Source organism: Syngnathus leptorhynchus, chromosome 18, assembly GCF_054491065.1.
Source record: "Syngnathus leptorhynchus isolate UIUO chromosome 18, UIUO_Slep, whole genome shotgun sequence".
NCBI lineage: Eukaryota > Metazoa > Chordata > Actinopteri > Syngnathiformes > Syngnathidae > Syngnathus > Syngnathus leptorhynchus.
The window spans coordinates 6,510,317-6,527,858 of NC_141212.1; the positions used below are offsets into that span (position 1 = coordinate 6,510,317).

Below are 17,542 nucleotides of genomic sequence, written 5' to 3' on the forward strand. Positions count from 1 at the left end.
CCAATAACCACATAATTAACTTTAATCTTAAAATAACACATTTGAATGAGACAAAAGCATTGTGTTCAATACATCATTGCATTTGCTGATGAAATGAAGTCAAATTGTGAACATACAGTATCATCAAGCATGATTTAATTTATTTACGCATGGCTAAATTAAGCATTTCAAAGTGATCTGAGGTACATTTTAGAAACTATATTTTTGAGGCAGTCAAAATTTGCATACTACAAACAGAACAACAGTGTGGGTTATCCAAAGAGGGAAAGAAACAAAGAAACTTTTTCTCTCGTTATAAAAACGATAGCTGCAGTAAATCACTTTCAGTCTGAGTTTTGGATTGGAAACAATTCTGCATGTAATAGCCAATGTGATGCTGAGTTGGTGGGAGAGGTTTTCGCTCAACTCTCACCTAGTCACCGTGGAAGGCACATTTAGGATGGCTAAGAAGGCACATTTTCGCCCTGCTTCTAGTTTATGGAAGTTGTGAGTTAGATTTTGGGTCTCCACCCTTGTATAAACTGGGTAATCTTAGTGACATGGAGTCGGCTCAGGTGAAAGTCATGCGACAGGATGTCCTCGGTCAGCTGAACCAAGAGGCTGCCATCGATTCGCTCCCTCTGGAATACGGACACCGCGGCCTCCGACAGGCCGATGAAGCGCAGACAGGCCGATACTTCCTCCAATGAAAGCGCAGACAAGTCAGCGGGAGGACGCCAAGTCGAGTCTGCAGGTGCGGCCGAGCCTTCGTTCACCCCCGTGCTCGTCCCGCCTCCTTCCGCCCCTCTAGAGGATTCCGGACTGTCTGCCAGCTCAGGTGACGGGCAAGGTGACTGGCGGTTGAAAGGGTTCAAAGCACCAAAAGGTGCAAAACGACTTTGTGGGGGCGGAGCTCTCAGTCGAGGCCCGGCGGTGAAGCAGTCCACCCACGGCTCGGCCCAGGTGGCTTGTGCCTTCTGAGAGTCACTCGTAGTGTCGGCGGGGATGATGGAGTTTGGCTCAGGATTGTTGGGGGCGGGACAGTCAGCCCAGGAACATGGGTAACAGTATAAGGAAGGATCTGGAGAGTGCGAGCAGCTGGAACCCAACAGAAAAAAACTTACATAAGCGTCAGACACCAGTCGGTATGAATCAAAACAATATACATGCTTAAGTGAAGGGTGCTTGTACCTGTCCTGCAGTCCTGAGGAGTAGAAGGAAATATTAGGTCTGGGGGAGGTGGAGGCCTTGGCAAAGCGTGGAGGGACAGGAGGGCTGGGGGCCGGGCTGGAGATGGATCCCAGTTTAGAGCCACGAGGAGGGACTGGAGGAGCAATCAAGTAGCGACACTCCTCTCTCACCTAGAGTCACGCACATACATGCACAGAAAAATGAGAAGCACAGCTGTGTGAGTGTGTGTTTGTGAGTGTGTGTGCACACGTGCGTGCGTGTTCTAGTTTGTGAATGTCAGACTTAGGTGACCTTTACACTTCCGACAAAATTCTTAACTATGCTCTTTCCACGCACATGCCTGCAACGTACACAGTTTGGCACACTCAATTTTAAGGAATGAGGAATACAGTGTGAGCCATGCTATAATTCACACAGCAACTTGAGCTCCCACACGCCTTTTCAATTTTGTTGTCAGCTACCATGATAGAAAGTGTGCAATTGAAAAAAAAAAAAAAAAGTCTTATAATGGTAAACAAGGGGCTCACTGCATTGTAGTTTCCTAAAACAGATCTTACCTACGTATAATTAGTTGGTGTCCATTAAAATTATGGGAAAAAAAATACAACTTAAATTTTAAAAAAAAACTTACTATTGAGCAAAAATATCCTTCGACTTTTGTTTTCATCTTTGTCAATCGATATCATACATGAGCTGTCAGGGTCTATTTTAAATATATTTATTTTGGTATTGTACATCCTTACAGAAGGAAGGTCAAACAATCGTTTTAGAATTAAAGTTTGATTCTATTTTAATTTTTGACTCAACAAACACCCCATTAAAAACTAATACTAAAATAAAACAAAATTAAAATGAACAAACTTGTTCGAAATACTAATTAAAACCAAAGGTGGAATAAAAATCACCTATAATGAAAAGTCCCATAAAGAAACACAATGAATCAGTATTTAAAACATTGGTAGACATTTATGTGCTTTGAATATATGGCAACATTTCCAGGAAGTGTTTGTCTGTGTAAATGAGATTTAAAAGCGCTAATAATTCATGAGCAGCATCCTCACTCTTAAGAAGCGGATGCAAAAAGCAGCATGTGTGGAAGGGGAACTCACAGCATCAGATTTTGGAGGTACGGGCGGTGGAGCTGCCACAGTTGTCACCACGGTGCCCAGGGAGCCTTCCAGTGAGGCAGATGAATGGAAGGAAATGAGATTTGGTTCCTTTCCTAGGCCGTCCGTATTCTGATTGGTCCAAAGTTCCTCATAAGGTATCTCCTCAGTGGGCCTCATTTCAGCCTCCGTCCACTCAGGGGTCACATATTCTCTTTCTTCACTGGGTTCCTCCCCAATCTGGACTCCAAGAGAGTCCCTGCAGCGCTGCGATAGGCTGTCCGAGACCCCGCCCCCGTAGCCGCACATTGACAGCTGTTGCAAGGCGGGCGCCAATGAGTCCTGCGCCGACCCACACGTGCGCGAGCGACGCGGGCTCACACACTCCTCTGTCATACACTCCAATTCGGGACGGGTTTCCCTCACAGCTCGAGAGTAGGCGTCGGGGTCGAAGGCGTATCGTAAAAGTAGGCTCTCCAGTGCCGCCCTCTGCACGGAGGCCTCGGCTACGTTGAAGCGAGGCATGCAGCGTAGCAGCAGGAAATGGGAGGGTGACACTTCCTGTCGACGAAGTACCATACAGAGAACCACCGTCTTGCTGACGATGTTGAGCAGCTTGAAGCGGTGACCTTCTCGTACCGCATGGCGATCGTAGGGGTTTCGCGGCGGGCGCGACGGCACCGACACGTTGACGGGGAGGCGGACCCTCTCGATGATGCTGCGGACCGTGTGCTCTCCACCCAGCATGCCTTGCTCCAAAGGGGACCGTGTGCAAAAGCGTCCACGGCAAGCAAAAGGCAAGCTGACGCTCTGATTGGTGCGATGGTTCATACAAACCAGGCAGGGAGTTTTACCTGTCCACAATCAAAAGATACTCCTTAGATGCAATTTCACTGGCATGCAGCAATAACTGCTACATGATGTGAAATTGAACAAGAACCAATCAGGAAGCAGCTTGAAATTGTATGATTTGACATAACTATGACTGATTTTGAAAAATCACACCCTTTGGAAGCAAAATGTCTGGTGCTTGTATATGATCCTTACTTCGGGGAGTTTTTCCCAGTCGTCTCAACAGCGCACTCAGTCCTGTCTTTTCCTTGGTTGGCGTGGCACATAGAAGCTCGGCCTTCCCCATGAGTGACAGCTCATCTCCAGCCTGCAGAGTGAAGCTGTAGGGCTCACTGTCCTCGCTGAACTCCCCTGAAACCACCTGCGCGACAAATGTGAATGAAGGCCGTTCAAAATCACAATCAGAATGATATACCAATCCATATTTTGTAATATTTACAACACTGGGGAAAAAAACTAGCAAATAAGGTTGTGTTTTCATAACCATGGGAGGCCCCCCCCCCCAAAAAAAAAATCAGCGTCCATATATCTTTTTCCAAAAGTCTGTTATAGATCAACGAACACATTCAATTTTATGTATCTGAGTGAGGGTGTTTTTTTTTTTTTCCCGTTGCAATTGTTCCTACTTTTACATTTGTCTCAGTAACCTTTTACAGTGTTGTAATTGTGCATGCGTATCAAATGTGAGTGCACATAATGTTGAAACTGTAGTCAAGTCTGCACATTCCTAAAGGGAAGCAACGAGGCATGAACCTTGACGCTGAAAGTGATTGTTTCCATGACAAAGACTCGGTCGGGGAACACTCCAGCAACTTCTTCCACACTTGAGAAATACTGGATGGGATCCCTGATGTCTCTGTCTTCATCCAACAATTTGAACTTTCCTGCAAGAGGGATATGAGCAAGAGAGCGAGATAAAAGAGTCGATTAGACACAAAGGTGAGAAATGTTCTTGTTCTTTTTGAATGCCAACATTCTTCCTCTTACAAAAACACATCTGCTGCACACACAGTTTTGGGAGCACAAAGACACCTCGGCGACCTCTGACCTGGCACCAGCTCTCGAGCCAATCAACAGTCTACAGGGTTGTCATGGCAACCGGTAAAGTACCCCCATTCTCACGCAGAGCAGAGACACATCACCATGGAGATACTTACACACACGCACGCACACACACACACACATTCGCACAACCCTCTGGCTTTCTTTCACTTCCTCATCCGTTTCTTCATCTTGAAATCTTTGCAACTCAGAGATGGGAACCAGACAAGTAACGTGATTTGTTTTGGTTTGATCGCCGCTACTTTTTCAGTTACTTCAATTGAGCCGTAAAGAACATTTAAAGATTCTATTTCTTTCTGACTCTTTGATGTACAGGTTAATCTGAATGTTGTGTTGATGTTGTATTGAATCCTGCAACCCCCAAAGAGGTCCTATTTCTTATGTGAGCAAGAGATGTGATTTTCTTTTTTTTTTTTTTTTTTTGGTCTACGAGGCAGAGCAGAATACCAAACTTGAGCATCTTATTCAGCAATGAAGCATCCTTCATTATCCCCCCCCCCCCGCATTCACCCCCAGTGCTTCCAAATTGAAAAAAAATACAGTAAACCAAAATCAAGTGTAAACACACGTCAAAACACGTGTATTCACAATGTAGGCTTTGTTTGGAAAGGATTACAAAAGATGAAGTTCCGCTAATCCATCTTCTCAACCGCAAAAAAGCATTAAGGGCCAGGAATGGCTGAGGCGCCACTTACTTTCAGAGACCCATTCATGACATGGGAGCCATTCAGCTTTTCTGTCCTCTACACCTCAGTCATCACTTGAGAAGGAGGGAAGAGAGAGAGAGAGAGAGAGAGAGAGAGAGAGAGAGAGAGAGAGAGAGAGAGAGAGAGAGAGAGAGAGAGAGAGAGAGAGAGAGAGAGAGAGAGAGAGAGAGAGAGAGAGAGAGAGAGAGAGAGAGAGAGAGAGAGAGACAGAGAGAGAGACAGAGAGAGACACAGAGAGAGAGAGAGAGAGAGAGAGAGAGAGAGAGAGAGAGAGAGAGAGAGAGAGAGAGAGAGAGAGAGAGAGACAGAGAGAGAGACAGAGAGAGACACAGAGAGAGACAGAGAGAGAGACAGAGAGAGACAGAGAGAGAGAAGGGAGCATCCTGTTGTCTAACCTCAGGGGGAAACCTATATTGCACTCTTCCTAAGCATATTTGGACTTCCTGGATGAAGTCATCACACAGACATTAGCTCATCAGGGCCGGTGGCTTGTGAATCAGCCAGTTACCTGCCATATTTGGAAGTTAGTAATCATTCATGTAAAGTGCACAATGGACTGAATGTCTGAAGTGTATCTAGCTTTTCAGTGTTCCAAAGTTAACAGAACTACCCGTATACACAAATATGAACGTTTCCAAAAGAAAACCAAGGTTCTTTCAATTTGTTTAAAATGAAGTCCTCGTCTCAGAGTACAATCATTCTCCTTCACTTGACCCCAAAATGTTCTCTCTTTCTTCCAAAAAGGAGCCGGGGAGGCGGGAGTGGTGTAAGGTGACATCAGCGCTCCATCAGTAGAGGAAGCAGTGAAGAGGAGGCATAAAGCTCCAGTTACACAGTGAATAATAAGACTGGTCCAACAGTCGGAAGAATGGGATTGGGGATGAGCTTCGGTGAGGTCATACTGAGTAGAGACATCCCACATTCAGCATTACAGTCAATGAACTGGAGTGAGGGGGAACTACCAGTGTTGATTTGTTGTGTCATGCAAAGAGTGAGTTAGATTGCCTGGAATAGTAGCTCACAAAATTGACTGCATCCCTCAGCCTTTTCATTGTATTATCTCATTAGACAAAGGGGAAGAAATGGCAGAATGTAAAAAAAATACCTCATTGATGTCAAAACCACTGGCAACAAAAGTGAGCACACCCCACATTCTGTGGAATTAGCCATTTTCACTCCCTGGTGTCATGTGACACTCACGTGTCTGTGTCCAACATCCTCTCACCTTGGTACTGTAGAGGGATGTCAATTTTGGGCCCGATGACGTAATGACCCTCTTCTAAGCTATGAGCAGTCACTGTGGTCCACTGACGGCAGGAGTGGAGCAGAACCACATCCTCCTCTGACAGACCGTCAACACATTCACCTGAGAAACACAAAAAATAATAAATGGATTAGGCTAAAAAAAAAAAAAAAAAAAAGTCTGTTGTCTTCCATGTCCTCATGTTCTTTGCATCTTCTGGTCTAACTTCATCATTTCCATCAATGTTGTCTTTGGTCCTTTATTTCCAACGTCCTACGCTATTGTTTATAGTAGTTATTGTCCGTATGAAATATAGACCATGACCCCCAAGGTCATCTTTGTGTTGTCTGTGCAGAAATAAGCAGCCATGTGTGTAGTTCCGGTTGCGCAGCCAGCATTGCGGGAGCGCAGCAACAAGGTGCGTAGTCGTACATTTCGATGGAGCGTGACACGCATGAGTTGCGCGCTTTTTCTAAACAACGCTAAGCTGGAAACTTTCCCATCGCGGTCTTTAGTATTCAGCGCATCTACTGACACGATGCATCATTTGCATATGAAAAGAATTGAGCGGCACTTTAGCAGCACAACAGACACTTTGTGGCTTTTCCGGACAGCTCTGGACCAGAACAAGTTGGGCAGAACACCCACGCCGCTCGTTCCCAAAGTCAAGTCGCCCGATGTGCAGGGTACACATTGACTTTGGGAACAAGCAAAACATACAGACGAATTTTTAAAGTCTTCTTAAAAAGGCGCTTTAATATTAACTCGAAGAAGCCAAGAACGCTTACTTTGTCACGTCAAAGTAGTAAAAGTGAATGATCCGAGACGGAAATGAATTTTACTTTGGGGAAAAAAAATAGGTCTCTTGACAGTTACTTTAACTGTATGAAGTTCAATGGATGTTATATTATTTTATATTGTAATAAAATAAAATGAGGAAAACCATGTAAAATACCACCATGTATAAAAATATTTTTGAAAATCATTTAAAGTTCGTTTTATTTTGTAGGTCTTTACCGGAGACAAGAAATATTTACGCTAACATGCCATAATAATAATAAAAAAAACTCTCACATTTTAACTTTACACTAAACCGGCATAGTTTTTCCAAAGTCAACATCAGATATAGACAATTTAGTCGTTTAGTTGCAGAGTCATATTTCTAATTGCAACACATTGTGCTGCTTTCTGTCACCTGAATTGCTTGCAGGAGTCAGGATTGATTGGCCAAAAAGTCACTACAAAAAAACTTAAAGTGATGTTTCGAGGACAGGTGCTGCAAGGAAGCAGCACCTGCGTGGCTGTGAGATTCTCTTACCGTGTGCCAATCGGACTAGAGTTGGCAAACGGAACTTGCTGACCACCGCGTCCAGAGGCAGCGCGAGCGGGCTCCAGGAGATCTCCGTCAAGCTCGCCGACAACTTCTCCATCCTCCCGGGTCATCACTGTGCCGGAGATGAGGAGGAGGGTGAAAATGGAGGCGGCGGTTGCTTGAATGAAGGTGAGGAGGATGGATGTGAAGGTGGCAGAGCCGTCGAAAAGAGTTTCGCCATGTTTGAATGAGGGAGAAAAGGAGCCGCGGAGCGTGAGCGAGAGATGAGGGAGGGCGCCAGAGATCTTTTCCCACCTCCCCCCTCACATGCATACTCAACAAGCAGTGTTTTAAGTAGTAAAGCCCAGTTGAAAGCACATGGTTCTAATTCACTGTAATCTCTTTGGTTTAGGAAAAGTACTATTCACACAGGTGTCAATAGTACTCTCACTTTATTTAAGCATGAGTACAGATATTAGTAAACAACAAAAAAACTGATAAATGCATTAGCAGGCACAACTCCATTGCTTAAAGGGGAATTCAACTCAAAAATGTTCATTACAATAATGTGTTCCATGCAGCCTTACTAGTCCAAACACAGTACAGTGGAGCCTCGGTTTTCGAACGTCCCGGTTTTCAACCAAATCGGTATTCGAACAAAAAATTCGAGATTATTTTTGCTTCTGATGTCGAACGAAATTCGGTTGTCGAACCTCGCCAGATGAGCCAAGAGGACCCGCATGCCAACTGACTCCGTTCGTTATTACATTCTCGTTACTCTGAGACATCAACTCTGTCATGCCTCCAAAGGAAGCAAGTGGGAGCAGTAAAGCCATCCTAAAACACAAAGACGCTCCTAAAGCAATGTGACAGTGAGCCGGCCGGCGTGCTGCGGTTGCGCGATCGGACCAAATTAAGCTCCCTGCGCACTGAGGTCCACTTGAACTTTGGAAAGTACATCAGGACTTTAAAAATATTTTCTAAATTTTGGCGACGGCTCTGTCAGTCGGCGACGCGCTACGGTTGCGCGCTCTGCGGTGCACTGCAGTTGCGCGATCGGACGAAAATGCGCAAATGAAAAAAAAGCTTTAAAAAGGCGTTTTTTTTTTGCTTGGAACGGATTAAATTATTTTTCATTATTTGTAATGGGAAAACATGATTCGCAGTTCGAACGATTCACTTCTCGAACATCCTTCTGGAACGGATTGTGGTCGAAAACCGAGGCTCCACTGTATTCTGATTAACATTATATTTTAGGGGAAAAAAAATATCTCAATGAGTGGTGTTTTCTTATGAAGCAGTTTGAAACCCAAGTTATTTAGTCAAAGAAGTATTTAAGGTTTAGAGCTATTTTGGTCCTAACCATGGTCAGTAATTGGCATTCCAGTCTTTCCAGTATGATAGATCATCTCTAGTGTTTCCATGATTGACCAGTAGAGGAAAAAATATCATTCATGAAAACAAAACGTTTGTTGGTTCACTGACAATTTTATTAGTTTCATATTAACAAGATGTCCAATGTGAATGGGGGCAACTTTACAGTGGGGGAAGGGGGGTGGGGGTGGCCTGAGGTGTTGAAAACTTAATGAGCAGGCTCTGCAAAAAGAAAAAAAAAAGACAACTTGCTTTAGTAGTTAAAAGAATACATCAGAAGATTGACTTGCACCAAAATAATTTAAACATTTGTGACGGTGACATCTAGCGGACAATCAACGTTACTGCACAATACTTAGACGGGGGAATAAAAAAATAATTTTAAAAACAAAAAAGAAATTTTTAACGTGTATATTGCACCTACACGTCACTTGCCACAAAAAAATACAATATTTTTTTCAATAAATGACAATTTAGAAACTACTGTACTTACTGTCCTTCACCGCTTTCTTGCCTAAAATAAAATGAAACAAAATTGTTAGACTCATGCCAGTAGGACACAACATGCTCCATCACAGACATACTTTTGATGGCAATTGATCAGACTTATTACAGCTCTGGGGTCCCTCAGAGTAGTACTAGTTTTTGAGAAAACATTTTATAAAGTCCTAATATATTGTTTGTAAAATTGCATTTGTATGTACTCCAGTCAACAAATGAAAGAAACTTGCACAGTCAGCTCAAATGTTTTCCAGGCTCAGTTTGTAATGCTTATTTCCCCATCAGCAAAACCTTGACTCACCTCCATAGGAGATTTTGTAGTAGAGGTATGTCATGATGCCAACACCCACCCACATTTCTTGATAGGCCTTGGTGTAGTAGGGGCCCATTTTGGCCCACCAATTTGCAAACATGCGTCCAGCCATCTGCAGGGGGAAGCATTAACAGAAAATTAAGCAAGTAAATTTAATAACCAAAGAGGATCATTGAAAACATTTTACTGAATTTGATTAAGAATTTATCTAAAGATCTACTTTATCCATTTAGAAAGACGTTATGGAGAATCTGAGATTTAACATACATTACTTAGTTGCAAAACAATCTCATTGAACCATGAACCAGATGAGACGCTAAACTAGCTTTAGGCTAAGAAGACGAGCTAACTAAGCGCACCAATGGCTGTTGCACGCATTATCGAACGAGACTTTCACGTCATAGTAACTGTGAAGCACCAAGGAAATGAGCGATTATTCGAATTACGATATGCGTGTAGTACCTTTCTGTTTGTCACAGAGCAAAAGGAAGGTCAAGATAGCACAAGTATCCCGACGTCAAAGTCGTGGTGGTAAAGCTTCTTCTACGCTAAATTACGGAGTTTACCGATTGGGTTATTATACAGCGCGCCACCTAACGGCCAATTCATCCACTAACTTGTACACTTTACAACTATTGCTGCATACAAAGTACCGTACATGGAGTAGAAATGAGTAAGAAAATAACAACAAAAGGAGAAGCAAGGACCTATTTTGTTTTACTATCAACAACTGATTTTCTGTAATATTTCACTCAGCTAAGAAAAGCTTTTTAGACTGAGACTGGTTCTGATTAACTGACCCTGGATGGCTTCCTCATTGCTCGTGACCTTATCTAAGGTCTAAACGAAGGGCCCGTTTGGAATTGTTTGGAAATTTTGTAGAAAGTCTTCCCAGAAGATTGGAAGTTGCAGTTTGCCAAGAGGGAAACCAAGTTGATAATGTTTTAATTTCGTCATCCAAGCAGGACAGGTGTTTTCAAGGAAAATGTCAGGTCAAATTTATTTTTATAGCCCTTAATCACATAAAAGTGTCATGCGCACAGTTGCCAGAACGACATCCCTTGATTTTAACCCGTTTTTGTCTATGTTTGAAAATAATTAGTGGAACATCCACATAGTCAGACTATGACTAATGATTCATTAGCAAAACTGCTCTGCCCACAAAATCTGTTTGAGAAAACTTTCAAATGTATATTTGCAGCAAACGTAGTGAAGCTGCAGCCCTGGTGGAAAAATAAAAATTAATCAATTATTTAATTAATTTTTAAAAATGTTGTCAGCCATATCCATATTGCGTTCCTAAATCCAGCAGATATTCTCTTTTGTGTTACTTACATTAAACTGATGGTAACAAAACCATTATTTGGCTCAAAAAGGATGCTATGCACCATCTTGAGATCGCTCACAGTCAATCAACGAAGAATGTTAATACCTATAATTACAAAGTTGTAATGAAATCGATTACATCAAACGAGTATATCATTATTATATTACAATAATTTGGAACACCGAGCATAGGCAGGGAAAGAGTCACTCGGTGGGAAGAAAGACTTGACAATCTTCCACCAGAAACTAAAATGGAGCTTAAGGCAAGCGAGGCACTGCCCCCCAGGAGCAGACACCAACTATGCAACGTGGAAATGCCTAAATAGACTAAGATCTGGTGTTGGATGTGGAAAAGTCACTCTCGCCAAATGGGGACATCTCTGGATGATCGTAACGCTGAGTGTGACTGTGGCACTGAACCACAGACCATGCAACACCTCTTCATATGTTCCCTGCCGGAACATCCCTGCACAGCACCGGACTTAGCAGAGTTTAATGAGAAGAGACAGAAATGTGTTCAGCTGTCGCAGAACCACATCGAGCCAAGCCTTGTAACTAACTGCCTTGTAGCCACGACAAGAAGAAGATTTGGGGTTAAATGTTCTTCCAACTGTTTCAATTAGTGTACAACCAAGCGTTAATACTTTTTTGTTTCCTCATCCTATTTTGAATAACCTTTATTGAGCCATGGCACCCCGTGTTAGGTTTGAACAAATTTGAGGCACAAAAGTCCCTCAAAATGTATGAAAACTGAGACAAAGACAATTTCAATTTACTCTCAAATTCAAAACAAATGTTTTAGAAGATTAATGAATAAAATATTGAGGAAACAATAAGTGATTTCTTTAAATGGTGTTGAAACAAAATTTAAACACTATTCAAGTAACCTTTACCAGGTCACATTCTCACAAATGATAACAACGTTAAGTTGAAAAGGATTAAATTAAAAAAGAGAAGAAAGTAGTATGGCAAGTTTGACTCGTTTTCCAAATCGGGTTTGTGCTGGGCTACAAAAACCGTATTAGTGTGTCTGTGCACAGTGAAGTGTGGATTTCAACATGCTCGCACCTGCATGTGTGTTGTTGCAGGCTGCAGAACAGTGTGAGCGTTTGGAGCAATGTTTGCATGCTGCCGTGCTCAAACGCAAAGGAGAGCGTGAAAGGGGAAATACACCAACATAGGTATTTAAAAAAAATGTCGGATAAATCTAATATAATGTGCAACATAAAACATTGGAAAGCAACATATCACATTGAGTAGAGAAGCCGTCTCGGGCGAGTAAGACGAGTGTGTTATTTAGTCATATATGGGTGTGTTCACACTCTATCTATCCCTTATTTGTTTCCACTTGCTCACTAAGGAGTGTTCATTTGTTGTTTTTGAATATTTTGGACAAGCTACGTAGATCAGCAACGCAGGTGTGTTCAGCAACCGTACAAAGTGTATTTCTTTTGTCTAATAACTCATTTGCACCGATATATTCAAGGCACAACTTGAGAGATTTCTGGAGGGAAATAATGTGAGGCAAGAAGATGATCTAAACCAGGAAATTCAAGACTCCAATCAGAAAACAAAGCAGAAGTGGAAGGCGGCTCTGTAGTCAGTCCAAGCTTGTCACGGGTGAGTGATCTGAAACAGACTTGGACTGATTTACATTTCAACAGGGTGTGTGTTCATTCCTCAACAAATCTAACATGGAGGATTTTGTGCACTACATGTCACCTATCCCGGCAACTCTGCAAGTGATGCTCACTAAACTGCTAGCTATAAAAAATCTCGACCAACATTTCTTATATTTAATAACTTCCCAATCGTCTAATTGCAGATTATTCAGTTGCATTTCTTTGTATTTTGACTATAAAACGAGACGTAGCAAACAAATTGGCACATCTGAAACCAAGTCTGGGCTCCACCTAGAAGAAAGTCCTCTGCAAAACCACAGGATGGCGCTAGATGCTAATGTCCAGTTTATCCAGTAGAATTTGGGCATACAATACAGCTAGAAGAGATAGATAAGTGAGTTCTATTTGCTACTTCTTAATGCTTGTAACATTCAACTGAACTATGTTATGTAATTGTAGATTAAAAGATATTCTTTTCTTAGAATTGTGATGTACGGTCAAAAGGTTTGCAGAATCAGATGTCTCCCAAAACAAACTCACCAGAATTATCAAAAACCTTGACAGGCATCTCTGATTTCAGAACCGCAGTATCTGGTTCTTTTCAGAATTGAGTAACATAACATTTAAAGTTTATTTTCCCTTGCATGGCTTTTCTATGCATACTCTGGCTTCCCCCCACCCTCCACCTCCTCAAAATATGTTAATTGAAGAGCTGTCCATAGATGTGAATGTGGTTGTTTTTAAATGTGTCCTCTGATCAGCTAATAGCCTTGTCCAAGTCTTTATCGCAGTCTTTGGAAATAAATCAGTTTTGAAGTATGAGGAGATTTATGTCTGCCGCGTGTTCTATCTGTAGACTCAAGTCCATATGGCAACGAGAGAAACAGAAGTGTGTTGACAACAAAACTGATGGGGTAAAAAACCCAAATACATTTTCACCTCAGGGAGCGATATATCAAAACATGATTCCACAGAGCCCACAATGCACATTTTCGATGCGCTGAATACTGAACAAGCTTGCACTTCAGTCCAACAGGACAAAATCTGTGATGAGCCTGAATCAGAAGTGTCTCCTGTGTCGAGCTGGGATCCACAATCCTCATCAAGTGTAAACACTACAATGTCGAAGTATAAATCAAGTGGCAAATCATCAGTCTTGAGAAAAGCACACGTCCGGTCCTCTGATTCAAGTGGCCTCGCTGCATATTTAAATCTTGATACATATCCGCATGCTAAACAAGGAGCGATGAAAGATAACGACCACCCTAAGGGGCAAACACAGCGGAATAAATATTTGATCCCCAAAAGATGCAGTGATTCTTCTGGAGCTGAAGAGGAAAGTGAGCTACTGTATTTGGAGGCCAAAGAGATGGCAAAAGTAAGTTTTATCTTTATTTCTTTTTCATCTTGTTTGTTCTCAGTATTTTGTATTTTATAAGGATACAAAAACTTATCTGAAAACCTAACTTTCACACTTTGCAATTTCTTGCGTTCACTGTCGACATTGCTTTATTGTGCATTTAGGTCAGAGAAGAGATGTGGTTGGAAAAAGCCACATCTGAACATAGCTCAATGTTGGAGCTTTTGTCTGAGGTCCAGGGCATGGTAGAGAAAAACAACATTATCAATGTGAGTATTAACTCTGTTTTTTATATACAACATTATCTCAAATAACTTTATTATTTAACTTTTATATAACCTCGGTAAGATTTTTATTTTAATCAGAGATTCTTGTGGTACTTGGATGATCGCAGTGTAAAAGTACATAACTCAAAGTGGAAGAGCTTAATTAGCGTCATGGAACAGTGAGCAGATAAGACGTTTTGATGGTTGTTTGTTCCCATCGTTATTCTTATCGGGCGATGCACTGCTTTTCCTGGTTCTTCCCAAGAGTGAAAAATGGAAATTGTTTTTACTTCAATTCAGTAGAATCCGAAAAGTCTGTGACATTGATCAACCTGTAATTTGTTCATAATCCAAAACAATTTTCCCATAAGGGATCGTGTGAATACAAACAATTTGTTCCAGGGTTACACTGTCATCATTAAATTATGTTCAATTACTCAGGATGTAACTGTTTAAAAACTATGAAACTCTATAAAATATATGAGTCACAACTGTCAAACAGACAAAAAAAAAAGAATTATTATTTATGATGCTCATTTTTCACTACTTCACTGTCATCAGGTATAGAAACTATTTGTGGAGCTAGTTGCATTTAAATGTTATGTTATAGAGGATAAAACACATGGATTTGAACTGGTACCTTCAGTCGTCACCAAGTGAAGCAGCGATCAGACTGGTTCGAGCAGTCCAAAATGTTCTGGCATGTCGATATCTGCCAGCACAGCTAGATGTCACTGCTATGGCCAAACAATTGGAGAAGGCAGAGGTATGTAATTTCACATAGTATTTGTCTACATATTCATCTCGGATGCCAGCAATTGTCTGTTCTACTGCAGGATTATAATCGTTGTGTGTTGGATCAAGTGGCTACGATGAAAAGTTCTTCTCAATGTTGTGATCCAAATGTCTTGAAAAGACTGGAAGCTCAATGGAGTACGGCACTACTGGATGCCTCTGCCACAGTGCAAGTCAAAACCGCTCAACTGGATGAAGTCAAACAGTATCACAAACAGCTGGAGAAAGTTAAAGCTTTCCTGGAAGACGTCGATGCAGAAAAGAAGAAAATTAAGTTGTGAGTGACTTCTTGGTCGCAATGTCATTTATCCATCTCAGTTGTTCCCACCAATGGGATTTTACATCATGTGATTTATTTATTTATTTATTTATTTATTTATTTATTTATTTAATACATTTATTTATTTATTTATTTATTTATTTATTTATTTATTTAATTTGTTTGTTTTATTTTTAGAAGCACCTTGGGAAGCGGTGCTCTACAAGCCGAAAAGCTCCGCGTCTTGCTGCAAACTTTAAAACAAAGCGAAGAAATGTGGCAAGAGCTCCGCGCATTAAGTAGCCAGCTGGCAGTTCACTTGAGCGATGCGGAAAGCTCAGGTGCTCTTCTTGCTCAACTTGGAGATGTCCAAGATAAGTGGAGACTTTTGAGTGGAAGTATCAGGAGAGCCTTGTGTCAGGCGGCTAACTCTTCCTGTCAATCATCTGTCCTTATGAAAGAAGCTAAACAGCTTAAAAACAAGATTGAAGCTATCCGGAAATCCAAACCCAAATGCACTTTAGAGCTTTTATGTTTGAGCGAAGACCTAAAATTGTGTAACCAGCTGCATGTGCATCTACAGTCCTTCTCAGATGCTCTTACCTGTATTGGCCAGAAAGAAAAGAACAGCATTAAACATGACCTTGAAGAATTGCAGACCTTACTGGCAACTACCAAAAACAAAGCCGACCCTTCCGTCTTTAGCACTGATGCTAATAAGCAATTCCAAGAATGGATCACATGGGCAAAACAGATGGAATACCACATTATTATTGGCAAAAAGATGTCTCTTATCCCAGAAGAGGCTCATATTCAGATTGACAAAATGAGGAAATATCAGACAGATATCAAGATCAGGTCCAAGATACGACTAGAAGAAATTAGAGAAGAAAAGGCAGACATGGACAATGTGGACTACGCCCAAGCATTAAACATAATTGAAGATCTGCATGAAACTCTCGCTAAAATCTTGGAGAATGTTCTAGACACAATGCAGAAGAATCTAGAGGAGATAGAGGAACTGTTAGACCACCTTGATAGCATTGATAGTTGGCTTGTAGAAACAAAAGCAAACGGAGACTCCCGTGCTTACGTTGAGAATGTTTCAAGAGTTGACATCAGCTCACTTGAGAGCAACCTAAAACATCACCAAGAAGTTGCTGATGATATCGAGAGTCATCTATGTTTGGTAGATTCTTTAGAGAAAAAGTGTAAGGAAGTAGCAGAAAGCCTGAGCCCCGGACAAAGTCGTTATCTTGTCAACAGACTCTCGGCCATCCGGACAGAATTTGATGGCCTGCTGACACAAGCGAGTGCAACCGGTTGGCATTTGGAGGAGCTGATTCATGAGCGAACCTCTTCTGGTGAAGAGTTGTCTACCATTGAGGATAGCCTGAAGGACATATCTTCTTGTTTGGATCGACATCATTTCCCCATGACACAGGAAACAATTTTAGCAATTGCCCTTGTGAAGCACATGCTAATGGAACATCAGTGTCAAGTGCAAGAGATTCAACACTGCCAGGAGATCGAGCGGAGCTCTTTGCTGTGCACCATCGGGGAACTACAAGACAGGTGCAAAGTTCTTAGTTTTCATGCTTTTGAGCAAGATAAATACCTGCAACTGAAGAAGCAAATGGAGGATTCAAGGGATGTTTCTGAAAAGCAAATCCAGCAGGCTAATGATAAAACAAAAAGTTTGGGCGAGAGGTTCAAACTTTGCCAGGCACTCTTGGTTGACCTCCCGTTGATGAAGACGCAGTGTCAAGAAGCGGCGGACCAATTAGAGGTGATTGCTCAAGAGCTCAACCCAACAGAGTTGGAAGTAGAGAAGCAAAGCATTCACTGCATTGTGGAGATGTTCGTTTCTTGGGAGCACACCACTACACATGAGATGAAACATTTAGAGGAAAGGCTTGTTCTGGGATTGAGCTTCTACTCTGAGCTTCCTGACTTGATGGAGTTCTTTCAAAGAACAGCACAAGAGCTGCAGGGGATGGAACCGGTCAGGCCAGATGAAAGAGCCATAGATGCCGCACTGCAAAGACGATGGGTGATCTGGAGAAACACAGAGTCCGGGATGCGAGTCTTGCACGCTTTGGCTTGGAAGGAGAAAATTGACTGGAAGAGTCACACTGATTTGCAGTTACTTCGAGATTCTGTCATGCAGGAATGCCATTCGCAGATGGTGTGTACACACTAATAATCAAGTGGAACATTTTTTGAGAGTGGATTGTGCACGTTAACCGATTTGTCTTGAATTTGTATTCAACA

General features: G+C 41.9%; 3 protein-coding genes and 1 long non-coding RNA gene across 8 annotated transcripts in view; 2 read left to right on the top strand and 2 right to left on the bottom strand.

The window, feature by feature from the left end:
• Positions 1-53: 53 nt before the first annotated feature.
• On the bottom strand, positions 54-7,570 carry garem2 (GRB2 associated regulator of MAPK1 subtype 2). Its single transcript, XM_085937752.1, has 7 exons — positions 7,459-7,570; positions 6,123-6,263; positions 3,882-4,012; positions 3,282-3,489; positions 2,280-3,130; positions 1,171-1,340; positions 54-1,077 (listed from the first exon to the last, which is right to left on the bottom strand). The coding sequence occupies exons 1-7, from the start codon at positions 7,568-7,570 to the stop codon at positions 492-494; spliced, it is 2,199 nt and encodes a 732-aa protein (XP_085793878.1). The 3' UTR covers positions 54-491.
• Positions 3,878-6,223, top strand: LOC147042655 (uncharacterized). Its single transcript, XR_015068898.1, has 3 exons — positions 3,878-4,067; positions 4,141-4,229; positions 5,642-6,223. It is a non-coding gene; the product is annotated as an uncharacterized LOC147042655 (long non-coding RNA).
• Positions 7,571-8,920: 1,350 nt separating the features above from the next.
• Positions 8,921-10,241, bottom strand: atp5mj (ATP synthase membrane subunit j). 2 transcript variants are annotated; one of them, XM_085937821.1, is made up of 4 exons: positions 10,103-10,241; positions 9,629-9,752; positions 9,320-9,340; positions 8,921-9,048 (listed from the first exon to the last, which is right to left on the bottom strand). In XM_085937821.1, the coding sequence occupies exons 2-4, from the start codon at positions 9,750-9,752 to the stop codon at positions 9,035-9,037; spliced, it is 159 nt and encodes a 52-aa protein (XP_085793947.1). In that variant the 5' UTR covers positions 10,103-10,241; the 3' UTR covers positions 8,921-9,034. The 2 variants fall into 2 exon arrangements, with proteins under 2 accessions (XP_085793947.1, XP_085793948.1); XM_085937822.1 differs by lacking the exon at positions 10,103-10,241 and adding an exon at positions 9,908-10,071.
• Positions 10,242-12,025: 1,784 nt separating this feature from the next.
• syne2a (spectrin repeat containing, nuclear envelope 2a) overlaps positions 12,026-17,542 on the top strand; it is a 32,877-nt gene continuing 27,360 nt past the window's right edge. For 3 of the 4 annotated variants that reach the window (XM_085937566.1, XM_085937564.1, XM_085937567.1), the window contains exons 1-7: positions 12,272-12,384; positions 12,453-12,586; positions 13,617-13,966; positions 14,113-14,217; positions 14,825-14,980; positions 15,051-15,286; positions 15,467-17,456. In XM_085937566.1, coding sequence (XP_085793692.1) covers positions 13,709-13,966; positions 14,113-14,217; positions 14,825-14,980; positions 15,051-15,286; positions 15,467-17,456 — 2,745 coding nt within the window. In that variant the 5' untranslated portion in view covers positions 12,272-12,384; positions 12,453-12,586; positions 13,617-13,708. Of the gene's footprint in view, positions 12,148-12,271; positions 12,385-12,452; positions 12,587-13,616; positions 13,967-14,112; positions 14,218-14,824; positions 14,981-15,050; positions 15,287-15,466; positions 17,457-17,542 lie in introns of those variants that run through there. The other variant, XM_085937565.1, reaches the window with a different exon arrangement.